The following is a 15,581-nucleotide window of genomic DNA, read 5'->3' as shown; positions in this document are numbered from 1 at the left end:
TAATGAACACTACTTGTAGATATCTCCTTACTTGCTTAGTATTGTTGTAATCCTTTTTGTTCTTTAGAATGACGTCCCCTGATTTATGTCACACTCTCTATGTCCTTATCTAACTGTTATCAGGACTTCCTAGGCACTGATAATCCCAGGAGGGTGCAGAATCATTCAGAGCTTCCTCCTACAGACCATGTGACCATGTGACATCACATGCAGTGTAAACCTGGCCATTATTGCAGTCTTATCAGCTGAAGCTGATAAGCCTGACAAAGGCAAACATTAGACAATCTGCACAAGTAAATACTATGAAATAAAAAAAAGTAGTCAGTTATGAGCAGGGAAGCAGGGTTGCCATAGAAACGTTGGATTGAGAAGGAGGCTTGGTTAACAGTACAGGAAGTGCTCAATGAAAGAGCGGAAATACACTCCACTGTGGACTCAGAAAATACTGAAGATGGCTCTGCCTAACCCATGGAAACATGTTTTTTAAAGTTTCTTTAAACAGTAAGTAATATGCAATTTGGGCTGGATTACAGTGGCTATAGTTTGATAATTACTTATTATAATGGACTAAATGAATGGGAGAGTTTACTTCCTCTTTAACCAAGTCTTCAAACTGTCTTTCTTAAAGGGACCACAACTCAAATATTGGTGCTGTCCAGGACACATTCCCCGTATCCTGTACAGTATTAATTTGTAGATTGTCATACTTAATATTTACTTAACATTTTGAAAGATTTATTTGCAATTTTTAGGATAAGGGTCAAGTTTCTCTTTAATATTTAAATTGTCCCACATGGTCAGAACAATTTGTAGTTGGCAAAGCATGTTTCTTTAGGGCAAATTGGTAATTAAATCCTTCGAACCAAAACCCTTTCCTGAAACAGTGCCTGGCTTTATGAACCAATGTACTTTTAATTACAAGCTGACCCAGTTGGTGCTTAAACAATTATTTATTCTTCATACCTTATGCCATGGACCTCCTGGTAACAAGGTTTCACACAAGCATTGTGCCAGCCATGGCTCATTTTGTTTGCTGTCTTTCATGTGATCTGGAAGTATTTCCATCTCTAGAAAAATAAAGTGTAACAATCAGCAGAATATGCTATATGATGTAAAAAGTGCACATTAGAAATGCAACAACAAATCGAAATTTTATGTTTCAGGAGGCCCACAGTTAAAAATAGATCCTTCTTTATACAACCTCTTTCCAAGTTATGGAGGAAAACTACGATGCTTAAAAATCTTCATAGGCAACACTTTAAAATGTTTTTACAGGTAACCAGTTTAGAGTTACAAAGGAGGTCTAGGGCTACAATTATTTCTCTTGCTATAACATTTGCGGCGATACCTCACATGTATGGTGTGAACACCATTTACATATGCGTGCGTGACCTATGTATGCGTTCACCTTGGCACGCAAGCATATTTATTTCATATTTATTTTATGAGATTTTAATTATTTTATTTTGCTGAAAAAAAATGTTTTATTACTTTTATTGCTATCACAAAAATAGAAACATCCTTTGTAATAACAATAAAGTCCTCTTTATGGAGACATCTGATCTATAGACCCCAGATCTCTCCTCTACCCCTGAAAGCATCTGATAAAAAAAAATAAAAAAACATTGATCTGATGCTTTTTCCCCAAAAAAGGCAGTGTTTACATCTTCCCTAAACCAGAAGTAGCATCATGATGTTACTTCCGGCTTCCTAGATCATAGCAGTGTACAGAGATGATCTGGTCTCTCTTCTCCTCTGTGGCAAGCCGCGCGAACTGCCGGATCGTATCCTGGGGTTCCTGAAGAGAGAGATAAGCCCGAGAAACACCGGCGAGAGGCAGAAGGGGGCAAAGTGGTTCTAAAGGCTAAAGGTTTTTTACCTTCATGCATTCTGTGCATAAAGGTAAAAAAAAATCAGTGTGTAGCTCTTCTCTCTGCCCCCACAGAAGCTCTCCCAGGTCTCTCTCCTCATTGGCTGAGACACAGCAGCAGGAGCCACAGGGATCCGAGAAGAGGAGGATTGGGGCTGTCCTGTGCAAAACCACTGCACAGAGTGGATAAGCATATCATTTATTTTATTAAAAAAATGTGAACCTTTACAAAATTTTTAGATTTGTGTGATTTTTGGGGCAATCCCTCTCACGAAGCTATTATGTTCTCCCAACAGGCGGAAAGTCACCCCTGCTATAACAGCCAGGTTGTACCCAACTTGGGTCACCGCCACCCCCTTATACTTACCTGACTTACCTAAGCCTGATCCAGTGATGTGCACGAGAGCAGTGGCTCTCACCACTCTCATCCACTTTACTGGACAGATTGATAGCAGCAGGAGCCTGATTCAATCAGTAATGGTAATGATGTTCACATTTATAAGGCCTCATGCACATGGCCGTACAGCACGCAGAGCCTGCATAATGCCACTCCCGAGATCTGCTGCCACCGCACACAGGTCCTGTTGAGATGAATTAGAAGACAAACTATATGAGGTCATGTCCTGGGAGGTGCGTAAAGCACATGCATGCACAAAGACGTATGCATTTGGGATACACGTCACTGCACATGCGGGTGCTTTATGCAACCCTTGGAGCATACCAGCATACAGCCACACCTTTTAATTCATTGCATTGGCAGTTGTACTCAACAGTGGTGGGTCCTGGAGGCATTATTACGCATACTATCCATGCTATATGGTCCCTATACAGCACAGTGTACAATCTAAAAAAACTTGTGCACAGGAAGCAAGACGCTTTTATTCCAGAAGAGACATATAGGGGATTATTTACGAAAGGCAAATCCACTTTGCACTGAAAGTACACTTGGAAGTGCAGTCGCTCTAAATCTAAGGGGTAGATCTGAAATGAGTGGAAGCTCTGCTGATTTTATCATCCAATCATGTGTAAGCTAAAATGCTGTTTTTTAATTTCCTTGCATGTCCCCCTCGGATCTACAGCGACTTTACTTTCAAGTGCACTTGCAGTGCAAAGTGGATTTTCCGTTAGTAAATAACCCCCATAGTATATGTCTCCTGCATTAAAAAACCTCACTAACACTTTTTTTCTAATCCCAGTCATAAACTCATTGGTCTATTCCCCCATTCATGCTAATTAGTGGGAATGGAGAAATCTCCTCTACTGGTTATTGTTTTCAGCAGCCACAGCGCCACAGCGCCTGCTACTGTCAGCATACCTGAATAGCAAATGCATTTGACAGAATGCAGTCACTGACTGGCTGACAATTTTTCATGCAGCTTAGTTCATTTTTGAATCAACTTTTGTTGAGCTGAATGGTGTTTGTAGGCCACAGTTTGAATTTTGTCAGGTTGTGCCGGAATTAGCCCAAATTCAAGCTGGCTATGGCCGGTTTAATGTGGAACTCTGGGTACACAAATGTTCAGTTAAATATATTCCCCAAGAGGATATAAACACACTTTGGGGGGTTATTTACGAAAGGCAAATCCACTTTACACTACAAGTGCAAACTAAAAGTGCAAAGTGGATTTTTCTTTAGTAAATAACCCCCTTTGTGTGCATCAAATGCCTTTGCAAACCCAAATAATATTTTTCAAATTAACAGTAATTTCCTCTTTGCACTTTATATAGACTGCGAGTTGCCATTTGACTTATTTTTTTGTTTTTGTTGATTTCTAATAAATGTATTAAAGTGGAACTTTAGTCAGAAAATGAAGTCCTGCTAGATCACTTCAGGCTGGCCCCTTTTGCAGGTATAGCTATATAAAACATAAAAGATCAGTGCCTATAGTGTTTAACCACTTGTCTACTGGGTACTTTCACCCCCTTCCTGGCCAGGCCATTTTTCAGCTTTCAGCGCTGTCCCACTATGAATGACAATGGTTATCATTTTTTTTACACAAATATCTTTTTTTTTTTTGTGGTGTTTAATCACTGCTTGGGTTTTGCAAACAGGTAATTTTTCTCCTTCACTGATGTGCACTGATGAGCGGCACTAATGGGCACTGATGGGCACTGATGGGCACTGATAGGTAGCACTGATAGGCACTGATGAGGCAGCACTGATGGGCACTTATAAACTGCACTAATGGGCACTGATGAGGCGGCACTAATAGGCAGCACTGAAAAGCATTAATAGGCAACACTGATAGACAGCACTGATGGGCACCGATGAGGAGGCACTGATGAGGCTGATTTGTGGTACTGATGGGCACTGATGGATACTGATAGGAGGCACTAATGGACAGCACTGAAAGGCACTAATAGGTGACACTGATAGGCTGCACTGATGGGCACTGATAGGTGGCACTGATAGGTACTGATGAGATGGCACTGGTGGGCTCTGATGAGGCACTGATGAGGCTGCACTGAGATGCGGCACTGATGGGTACCGATAGGCGGCACTAATAAGTGGCACTGAAAGTCACTAATAGGTGACACTGATAGGCTGCACTGATGGGCACTGATAGGCGGCACTGAGAGGCTGCATTGATAGGCACTGATATGCTGCATTGATTGGCAGCACTGATGGGCAGCACTGATGGCCACTGTTGGTGCTGCTCTGATAATCAGGATACTTACCCCTTCACACTTGCGTCACGCTTTCTGGTTACTGACTCTCTTCACACTGTCATGGCCTTTTACCCCGATCACAGGAACAGAACTGGATGACCGTCCATTAATACATGGTCTTATCCTTGTCACATGCTCACATGCTCAGTTGCTCTATATTTTTCGGCACTACTTTGTAGAGGTCGATCTGCTGACAGCCTAAATATTTACTGCTGCTCAGGAGCTGAATGTGAAATCCCAAATGTGTGTGGTCACCAAAACAGGAATAGAAGGGACATTTTCCAATGGGGACACTAACTGTAAAAAAAAAAGTTCTGGTGACAACCAGGGGTTTCCCCTAACTTTGGAGGGATTTCCTCCAACTTCCAGTTTTGGCTATGGAACAGGAACTGAAGGGAAACGGATGGCAAAAAAGAAAATGAAAACTCATAGTGGTTATAATTCTCTTTTACACTATCCAAAGTGAACAAAAAAAGATTCAGCAAGCATAAGCAGAGCCGCAGTACAAACCTTTGCTATGCGTATTAGGATTGAAGCAGCGGTTCGAATGTAAAGTCCCCCACGTAGGTTGTGGGGATTCGGTAGAAGAATCAGCTACCTGAGCGAAGCAGGTCTTGGTTGCTAGGGTCAGAGGACGCCACCCAGCCCTGCCCTTAGTAACCACGTACATAGGTTGTTCCCGTCATGACGTGCGGCGGTGCGCTCCCTGCTTAGGCGGACCTACATTGGAGTACACACAACCCCGCCCTCACCCGTGACGTATGCTGTTGTCGGCTGGAGACGGTCAGGCCTGCAGAACCCGGAACCGGAGGTAGAGCGGACCACCTGTAAGCAGAGCCCGGGGCTTGTGTTGTGGCGGACATGGACTCCTGTGGTCACTGCTTTCCAGGACAGTATGAAGCTCCGACCAGCTTCTGAGCGGTGAGGACGTGCTTTATGTAAACAGAAGACCAGTACACGGTACATTCAGCATAGGACCCTTCAGGAATGTCAGCAGCTCCAGCATTGGGACGTTGCATTTAGTTTTCTATCTGTGTCCTATAAACCCAAATTCAGTTTTCTGTGTTTGTCGTTATGACTTGCTGTGTACTCTTTTCTTAAAGCGGTATTAAACCCCAAATCAAACTTTTATTATATTTCAGCTTAACAATTTCTAAATGTGATGGAGGCATTTTTTTTTTTTTCACTAAGTGATCCTGCCAGCAAGTCTCCACCCCCTCCCCATAACCAGGCTTTTTTTTGTGATATAGCACTGCGTTATTTTACCTGACAATTGTGTGGTCATTCAACACTGTACATAAATTATAGTCATTTTTTTTCCCCACCAATGGAGCATTCTTTTGGTGGTATTGAATCACCACTGAGTTTTTTTATTTTATAAACAAAAAGAAACTGACAACTTTGCAAAAAGGGGAAAATATTTTTTTTTTTTTATTTCCTACGCTAGTGACGTTAATGCAGTTATCTGTGATAATGCTGTACACTGTCACTGTAACAATGGCTGGGTGGCAGGGTAATCAAAGGGTTAACTGTGGAGGGCAATTGGGGGGTTAAATGTGCCTAACAAGTGTATATGTGCTGTTTGTACTCGCACAGAATCTGGCAGGCTTCTCTTCCTGAATGAAAAGTGTTCAAGGAGAAAGAAACCCCACCAGATCCCGTGTGTTCTGTTTACAAACACCCAGAGGTCTGTGCTGTAGCCAATCGGCGGGTATGCAGCCAAAATCATTGGCTGTGACCTACTGACAGACTCCTGCTGTGGCCAGTCACAGCACAGTATATCAGGGGCGTGCATAGCATGCCCAAATATGAGGAAGTGAGCCGCAATGTACTTGTATGCCACTTAGCATGGAGCTGCCGCCCTCCTGTGGTAAATATACTGTGGACAGGTGCCACATGGTTAACAATGCTGCTGTCCAAGGGTGCCCTCCTGTGCTCCTTCATCCAGAGTGGAGGCACTCTAATACAGGAGGTGTGTTTGTTTTGGAGTTAATACTGCTTTAAAGTGTTTAACCCATCCCTCCCAAAAATGATCATGCCCCTTTAAAGAGGAAGTAAACCCTGATGAGTTTACTTCCTCTTTCATTCCCTGCAAAGGCAAAGCATAATGGACTACTATGCATCGCATAGTAGCCCATTATGTGTCACTTGCCTGACACAGGAGCCAGCAAAGTCACCGCTGTCCCCTGTAGTCCGGCGCATCCATCTTCTCGGTGGGGTTTCGCAGCTCCGCCGCTGTCATTTGGCGAAGCCGCGATGACGTCACTCCCGCGCATGCGCATGGGAGACGAGACGCACGGCATCTTCGTCATCGACGATGCCACGCTCAGTGCGCCTGCGCATGCGCTGTAGACAGCGGCGCCCGTCTTCGGGCATATATCTCCTAAACCGTATAGGTTTGGGAGATATTTCTTGGACCTACAGGTAAGCCTTAATCTAGGCTTACCTGTAGGTCAAAGTGGTTTGTAAGGGTTTACAACCACTTTAAAGCATGTTACGCAGTACAGTGCGTGTGCTGTGTCATTTGGTCCCTTCTATCACCTAAAAAAAAACCTGGCTCATCCTGTCAGTTTCTGCCCTCCCCTTTGTAAATTTGACCACGATTGATCATGGCGGCTGAGCCCTGACACCGTGGTCAGTTTACATGCCCCCATCACCCACAGCTCTCCTCCATCCTCTCCCCCCCCCTCCCTGCCTGTCTGCTCCCATGTCAGTGCCCGCCCACTCTGCTCCTGCTGCTAAAATAACTTTTATAGTCCTCTCAAGTGTCTGTGTGATTTCTATTAAAAAAAAAAATGCCGCCTTTACTGTATTTCAGAGCATTTCCCAGTAATCACATGACCGGCCGGCTGTCTCCTCTCCCTCGCTGATGTCAGTCAGGACAAAAGGAGGCAACGTCAGTGGGGGAATCTCTGCCCTGCCGTCCGCATCTGTCAGACAGAGCAGAGAGCCGCTTGGTCATGTGATTGCCTGAAATACGGTAAAGAAAGCTTTTTTATTTTTATTTTTTTGTCATAAATCGCACAGACGGGAGCACTTGTCATTAGGACACAGAGAGGATTATAAGAAATAGTCAAAGTGGGTAACTACCACTTTAACCACTAGCCGCCCACCCACTGTCATATGACGGCAGGGCGAGGCAGCTCTTGTTCTGGGCCCCCCCCCCATGTGACGTGAACTCTGTGTCACAGGGGACACGATGTGCGTGCCTGCCAACCGTGACCCAGTAACTGAGCAGGACAGTGGATCTGTGTGTGTAAATCCGTTTGTTTTTATTATTTTTTTTTTACCAAAAATATGCAGAAGAATACGTATCAGCCTAAACTGAGGAAAATTTTTATAGTTTTAAAGCAAAGAAAAAAAAATTGGATGGGAGAAATTACATATTTATTATAGTAAAAAAAAAAATGGTGTTTTTTCAAACTTGTCCCTCTTCTTTTGTTTATAGCACAAGAAATAAAAACCGCAGAGGGGATAAAATACCACCAAAAGAAAGCTCTATTTGTGGGGGGAAAATTATAAAAATGTCATTTGGGTACAGCGTTGCATGACAGCGCAATTGTCATTCAAAATGCGACAGCTCTGAAAGCTGAAAAATGGCCTGCGCAGGAAAGGGGTGTTGGTGCCTGGTAGGCAAGTGGTTAAACTCTTTTGCTGCCATGGTCATCTTTACGTTTTTTTTTTTTTTTTTTTTGTTTTTTACACATGTTTAAAAAATATTATTTTAGGCCTGAAGTTTACATAAAACCCCAAAACGTTATACATTTTCTGAAAGCAGACACCCGAGAGCAGCCTTTCACAACCTTTTTAACACAGAGGAACCCTTGAAATAGTTCTCCAGTTTAGGGGAACCTCTGCTAAAAATTAGAAATATACAACTCCTGATACATTAGTGTGATGGTCAGTGGGAAGCATGGTCCTTACACTTGTGGCCACTGGGAATAATTACCTCCTTACAGATAGCTAAAAAGATCAATGGTGTCGGTGGGAACTTATCCGAGAGACAGAAATGTCCCAATGCTGAAGGAACCCCTAGAAACCTCTGGAGGAACCCTAGTTGTGAATCACTGCCCTAGAGAATAAATACACAATATTACCGCAAAGTTAATTTTAGTACACACAAATGTAATAAATTACTCAATTGTATTGGGGAAAAATATAAAAGACAAGGTTCCACCGAGTACATAGATGGCCAACATGTCGAACCTTAAATTTGCGTGCACCCTTGAAATGGTGACAAACTTCAGTACCCTATGTTTTCCATAGGCAATGCTTTAAAAACCACCTATAGGTCATCAGTTTAGCCTTATAGAGGAGGTCTGGTGCTAGAAATATTGCTCTCACTCCGGCGCGTGCGGCTATATGTGACATGTATCGAAATCGACATTTTCATGTGTATACAATTACATTTGTATATGGTTTTTTTTTCCCAGCATATTGGGGACAAAAAGTCTCTTTATGTGATGATGTGATTTTTTTGGTCACATTCGTGGTCTGAAAGACCTTGGATATCTCACCTGTGCTCCACTGAATGTAATGCAATACATTCTTTCTCGCCCATGTTGGCTGGGGGGCGCTGACAGAAGGACCCGAAAGTGACTTTACACATAACTTCTGGGTCAGTAACAAGGAGGGTAGGAGAGGATAGTGCAGGCTTACCTCTACCCGGTGGAACTCGCTATGTTGGTCCGGGGCTCATGGATGGGCAAGCGGAGCTCAGTATACATGGCGGAGGGGCGTGCACCTGATGGGGGGGGGGGGGCACATTAACCGAGGTGTGTTGAAGCAATCGGGTGGCAACACAGCCTCCAGAATGCCTCCACTTGACAGGGTCTGCTGTCAGATATACACATAGCCACCGGGAGTGTGTGTAAAACTCCCCGCTTTCAGGACTGTACGACAGGGGAGGGGCCAAGTCCTGATGTCTGTGTCTACAGACAGCGGGGCTCTGGTGCAAGCATGCAGGTGGGTCTCCATAGGAAGAGTTTTGCTATGGTGTACCATTGAGAAGAGGAGCCAGGAGCACCGGCAGGGGACCTGAGAAGAGGATATTTTGGGCCGCTCTGTGAGTTCCTTAACACAGAGCAGGTGGGAATAAACCTGTTTGATTTTAAAAATAAAAAAAATTATTTGCGCTTACAATCATTTTAACCCTTTCGGAGTATCTCGCCAAAAATGAAATTTTTGTTACGGAAAATTTCTAAAATCTGACCTGTACCTTTTTTAGTGTAGACTTTTTGGAAAATCGGTGAACCATATACAGGAAATTACATTTTTGAGGGTTCCATACACCATCTGTACACAATGCCTCCAGGTTGCCATATTGCATTGAAATTTACAGAAAATTACAGGTCTACAGACAGGTAATTTTTAATAGCATTCGATTACATTATGGCTTGTGTAACAATTTGTATATGGTATATAATTTTTTTCAGAAGAAAAGGTAGCCTGCAACTCCAGAGTCCAGTAAAATGAATAATCTTTTTAACACTACATATAGGTGGATAAAAGCAGCTTACTTTCATGTTTTGGCAAAAAGCCTTGATCACAGCATATTTTTACAAATGAAAAACAAGCATATATAGACACCACACACCTCATTTGAGGGTGGATGCTACAATAAAAGAATTACATAAAATCAAGTCAAATCAGTGGACAGAGAAAAAATCAGCACTAGATAGTAATCGCATGGTAAACGACCCATTCTGGGGAAAGAAAGTATCAAAAAATGTGAAATGTTGTCACGCATCTACAAAACAGTATATTATATTATTATCTATCCAATCAGCATTCCTCAGTGATACAAAAGATGCCTCAAACTAAAACATACTCAGAAAACTATGGCTATAGAAGATTACTTTTAAAAATAAGTCTATCCCATCTGGAATTCATGTCAAAGGGTATTCTAGTATTCAAGGAGAAAATCCACCAGATTTCCTTCTCTCGCTCTACAAGTCTATGGTAGAGATCCCCATCCGGAGGAAGGTTGTTTTGTGTTTTTTTTTTTTTTTTTTTTATATAACCCTCTCAAGACCTTTGAAAGAAAGAGTCCATGTTCCCTGCATGCAAATGCTTGAAATGTTTAGTAACGTTTGACAGATTTTAGAATATGACTGGAGTATGAAGTGCCGTTGTAGTGTTCGCTTTTTCCAACCCTAATGGCTCTAGCTGTACAGCCCACATACTGTAGGGCAGTGGTTCTCAACCCTGTCCTCAAGTACCCCCAACAGGCCATGTTTGCAGGTTTTCCTTTTATCTTGCACAGGTACTTTAAATCAGAGTCAATGGCTTGGTACTTTGGACATCTTAGATAGATAAATAAGAGAAATTCCCAATGGCCTGTTGTGGGTACTTGAGGGCAGGGTTGAGAACCACTGTTGTAGGGCACATGTGGTACATTCTACCATATACACTACATATTTTGTGCTGCAGTTGATGAAACCATGAATGTTGAGCTCCTTGCCTGTAGAACAAGAGACAACAGACTTATTATTCCTGCCGTGTTTATTGCAATAGCGGCATGTTTTTAAACCACATTGAGTCTGGGTTCACACTAGAGTGATGTGGGAACCGGCACAATTCCAGTGCCGGTTCCTGCATCGTGTCTCTCCTGCAGGCAGTTCACACTGCTCTCTGCGAACTGCTGCGGGTATCAATACAAAGTTAATGACACCCTCAGATCGGTTCACAGATCACAGTGCGACCTGTGGATTCAGATCCCATGTGATCCGATTCCTGTGTGTGTGTGTGGGGGGGGAGTCTCTGCACTTTTCTCAAATCGCCTTTCAGGACAACCCCGGAGAGAGTGTAGCTCCACCTTGTAATTAGGAAACACATGCCCACTTTAAAAACACCTCCTCTTCCTCCATGGCTTCAGTTATTGTGTTTCCTCCTTGGAGGAAGCATGTGCCTGAACCAGGGAGAGCTACACTCTCTGCAGGGGAGTAAGGCTTACCTTTTCGTTGCAGGTTGTTTCTTTTTGACCCCCAGCAGCATCTCCACGGGGAGAGGACTCCTGGAGCTCCTGGTCCCGCCATCTCACGGGAGTAAGGACCCTCGGAGTGCCGGCGTCGGGTGCCCGGTGTCCGCTGGTTAGCGCAGTGAGGGCTCTGTTGCTGGCGGAAGCTGCTGCAGGTCAGCGGCATGGCTCCGTTTTCGGCGCCGGGTCCCGGGCGGCGACGGCGTCGTTCACGGTGACGCGCGGGCGCTCTGAGGGGGCGTGGCGCCGTGGTTCAAGCGCCTGGAACGCAGGGATCATGGGGCGGGTCAGGTGACCGCGTGCTTCCGCTTCCGGCCGGCCCTGATGACGCGGCGGCCGGGAAAATTTAAAATGACAGAGCTGTTTGTGATAGCTGCCTCACTCAAACGATGGAAGAGTGTAAGCCAGCTATGGCGGAGACAGGCGCCCCTAGCACCGGTCCAGCCCAGGTACGTAAGGTGCACTGGCACCCTCTGCTTTACTGTTGGGCTATGTCTTTGTCTGTTCCCCCCTCTTGGGGGCCTGTCGCTGCAGGTCAGAGGTGGACTTCGCTCTGACCTTTTGCAGCCTAGTTCTGGGGTCTCACTAGTGGTCTGTTTGGTGGTGGGTCTCTGCACTGGCTTGGTGTTAAGCAACTGGTTGTTGTGAGCTTTTAGTGAGTTAAACCTGTATGTCGTTTCAGGAAAAATCACTAGGAAAAGCTAGACCAGGTCAGAGAAAATGTCCTTCTTGCAAGACCCCCCTCAGAGATTCATGGCAGAAGGCAATGTGCAGAAATTGTATCAGAGAATTGGTGGAAGAGGAAACATCTCAACAATATAAGGATTTGTTTTCTTCGGTTAAAGAGCTGACAAACTCCTTGAGTTCAGTCAGGTCCATCCTGATACAAAACCCTCCCGCACAGACCGAGCCTCAGAACTTACCGCCCAGCCCCAGGGCGTCGTCATCCAGACAGGTGGAAACTGAAGAGTCTGGAGACGAAGGGGGTAGTACTCTCATCTCCTTCAGGGATTCTGAGGAGGAGGAAGAGGAAGAAGATAGCAGGGGCTCCAAATTCAAGCTATCACTAGAGGAAGTAGATGATTTTCTAAAAGCAATCTACACTACTCTAGAAATTCAAGAAGAAAAAGTACAACTGTCAGTTCATGACAAAATGTACCAGGGGTTGGACGAAACAAAACGGAGAGTTTTTCCAGTCCACAGGGTCCTCTCAGACTCAGTGAGAAAGGAGTGGAAGGACCCAGAAAAAGCCCCTTTCTTCTCTAAAGCTCTCAAGAGAAGGTTTCCCTTCGAAGATAAGGACTCAGAGGTTTGGAACAAAAAACCCAGAGTCGATGCAGCTTTCTCGCAGGTATCCAGACGAAGGGATCTAGCCTTTGAGGATATGGGGATCCTTAAAGACCCAATGGACAAAAAAGCTGACTCCATCCTTAAAAAAGCTTGGGATGCTGCGTCAGTCAGTCTTAAACCAGCAATGGCAGCTACGGTGGTGGCCAGGAATCTGGAATGTTGGGTAGAGAAGCTGAAGAGCCATATTGAGGCGGGGACACCCCGCAAGGATCTCTTAGAGTCCTTTCCACTGATCCTGAATGCAGTCAAATACATGGCGGATGCATCAGCAGAATCGGTTAAACTGGCCGCTAGGTCTTCGGCTCTTGTAAATTCAGCCAGGAGAGCAGTTTGGCTGAAAACATGGTCTGGGGACACTGCTTCTAAGGTCAAGCTGTGTGGTCTTCCCTTCTCGGGTGACTTGCTCTTTGGTCCCGATTTAGAGTCTGTGCTGGATAGAACAGCCGATAAAAAGAAGGCTTTTCCAGTTAAGAAAAAGCAGATTGCCAAAAAGAATTTTCGTGCTTTTCAGCAGTCCCATAAAAAAGACCAGGAGCGCAAGAGCAGATGGGGTTCACAGAAGGGCAAAGGCAAGGGTGGAGTCCTCTTTAGATCTCCCCCAGAGCAGTCCCCTAAGAGCAAGTGACAATATCTCCCCAGTGGGGGGGGAGACTGTCAGCTTTTCGCGAACAATGGGACAGGCTGTCTCCAAATCTGTTCGTGAAGAGCGTTGTCAATCAGGGGTACAGGTTGGAGTTTTCAGAACTACCCCCGAGCAGGTTTTACGTGACAACACTGCCAAGGGATCAGGAGAAGGCCTCTGCAATGAAGCTTTTGTTACAGGAGCTGATACAGCAAGAGGTTCTGATTCAAGTCCCAGTAAATCAGCAGGGCGGGGGTTTTTACTCACATATTTTTCTGGTGAAAAAACCCTCAGGGAAGTACCGTCTAATCCTGAATCTGAAATTTCTGAACAGGTTCATTCGGTACAAACATTTCAGGATGGATACAATTTTCTCCATCACAAAGCTGTTGACCCCAGAATGCTTCATGGCATCCCTGGATCTGAGGGATGCCTACCTTCATATACCAATTCATCAGGCATCGCAGCAGTTCCTGCGCCTGGCATTGAAGGTGGGGAGTTCGGTATGGCACCTCCAATTCAGGGCTCTGCCGTTCGGACTCTCGTCCTCTCCCAGGGTCTTTACGAAGATTATGGCAGAGGCTTTGGAGCCCCTGAAATTGAAGGGGATTCCAGTCGTCCCTTACCTGGACGACCTTTTGTTTTTCGCAGACTCCAGGGAGCAGGTCCTAGTCAATCTCCAGAGGGTCCAGTCTCACCTCGAGGGCCTGGGATGGCTTCTAAATCTAGAGAAGTCAATCCTGACCCCCTCACAGGAAATGAAATTTCTGGGGTATACATTAAATTCGATTCTCCAGAAAGTTTTCCTGCCGTTGGAAAAACAGGAAAAGTTGCAGCTAGCTGTACAGCGGATACAGAGCAACCAGACAGTCTCAGTCAGGACGGCTATGGCAGTTCTGGGCTTGCTTACGGCAGCAATCCCGGCTGTTCAGTGGGCCAGGTTCCATTCCAGACCCCTTCAGAGGGAGGTTCTGTCAAGCTGGTCCCATCAGGATCCTTTGGAAAAACCGCTAAAAATTTCGTCAAGGACGAAAAGGGCTCTTTGGTGGTGGAGAGACCAGGCAAACCTCTCAAGGGGCCTGGTGTGGACCTTTCCTGTGGACAAGCGCCTTACTACAGACGCAAGTGCCTGGGGCTGGGGAGCCCATCTGGATGGTCAGACATCTCAGGGGGTCTGGTCCAAACAGGAGGCTCAAAGATCATCCAACTGGAGGGAGTTGAAGGCGATCTTTCTGGGTTTAGTGGCCTTTCAGCAGAGTTTGAGAGGCCACCATGTCCAGGTGTTGTCAGACAACACAACAGCGGTACCTACATTATGAAGCAAGGGGGAACCAGAAGCAGGAGCTTGATGGAGCTGGCCAATCTGTTGTTAGCCTGGGCAGAGCAGAACACAGCCTCACTATCGGCAGTGCATCTGAAGGGCTCTCAGAATTTGTTTGCGGACCTCCTAAGCAGGCGCAAATTGCTAGAGGCAGAATGGAGTCTGAATCAGGAAGTGTTCCTGATGATCTCCGAGGCCTGGGGGGTTCCACAGGTAGACCTTTTTGCCAGCCAGCAGAACTCAAAGGTGGACAGATTCTTTTCTCTTCACCGAGGAGATGCAGCAATAGGGTTGGATGCATTTGCTCACCCCTGGCATTACCAGCTGTGCTACGCCTTTCCCCCCTTTCCTCTAATTCCACTAGTACTGAGGAAATTCAGGGAAGAAAGGACAGACTTAATACTAGTCACTCCTTTTTGGCCAAAAAGGCCCTGGTTCGCGGGTCTTCGAAACCTAGCCTCGAAGCCCCCATGGAGGTTACCACTCAGAAAAGATCTGTTATCCCAGGGGACAGTAAGTCATCCAGAGGTGGAACTCCTACAGCTAACCGCCTGGTTTCTGAGGAGGACCTATTAAAAGCCAAAGGTCTCTCAGATAAAGTAGTAAAGACCCTGCTGTCTAGTAGGAAGGCAGTTACACAGGCAATTTACATGAAGGTCTGGAAAAAGTTCAACTCCTGGTGCAGTTCTAGAGAACTCAAGGTCAAGAGCACGGTGTCCGTCTTGGAGTTTCTCCATGAAGGAATGGAGAAGGGTCTCGCAGCCAGTAC

At 45.3% G+C, this 15,581-nt stretch overlaps 2 protein-coding genes across 5 annotated transcripts in view; one reads left to right on the top strand and one right to left on the bottom strand.

The window, feature by feature from the left end:
• Positions 1–5,291, bottom strand: part of LOC143984157 (uncharacterized) — a 148,485-nt gene extending 143,194 nt beyond the window's left edge. Inside the window, exons 1-2 of the mRNA XM_077484463.1 lie at positions 5,051–5,291; positions 964–1,067 (exon numbers count right to left, since the gene is read on the bottom strand). Of these exons, the coding sequence (XP_077340589.1) occupies positions 964–1,067; positions 5,051–5,210 (264 nt within the window). The 5' untranslated portion in view covers positions 5,211–5,291. The remainder of the gene's footprint in view (positions 1–963; positions 1,068–5,050) is intronic.
• Positions 5,292–5,293: 2 nt separating this feature from the next.
• The window catches only part of RNFT1 (ring finger protein, transmembrane 1), an 81,487-nt gene continuing 71,199 nt past the window's right edge, over positions 5,294–15,581 (top strand). For 2 of the 4 annotated variants that reach the window (XM_077482118.1, XM_077482117.1), the window contains exon 1: positions 5,294–5,461. In XM_077482118.1, the coding sequence (XP_077338244.1) occupies positions 5,436–5,461 (26 nt within the window). In that variant the 5' untranslated portion in view covers positions 5,294–5,435. Of the gene's footprint in view, positions 5,501–15,581 lie in introns of all 4 variants that reach the window. The other 2 variants (XM_077482120.1, XM_077482119.1) reach the window with 1 other exon arrangement.

Source organism: Lithobates pipiens, unplaced genomic scaffold (genome assembly GCF_037356315.1).
Source record: "Lithobates pipiens isolate NorthernLeopardFrog02 unplaced genomic scaffold, aLitPip1_a1.2 Scaffold_16, whole genome shotgun sequence".
NCBI classification, from domain to species: domain Eukaryota; kingdom Metazoa; phylum Chordata; class Amphibia; order Anura; family Ranidae; genus Lithobates; species Lithobates pipiens.
Note: the sequence above shows the minus strand (reverse complement) of the source record. Positions and strands in the feature narration are given on the sequence as shown.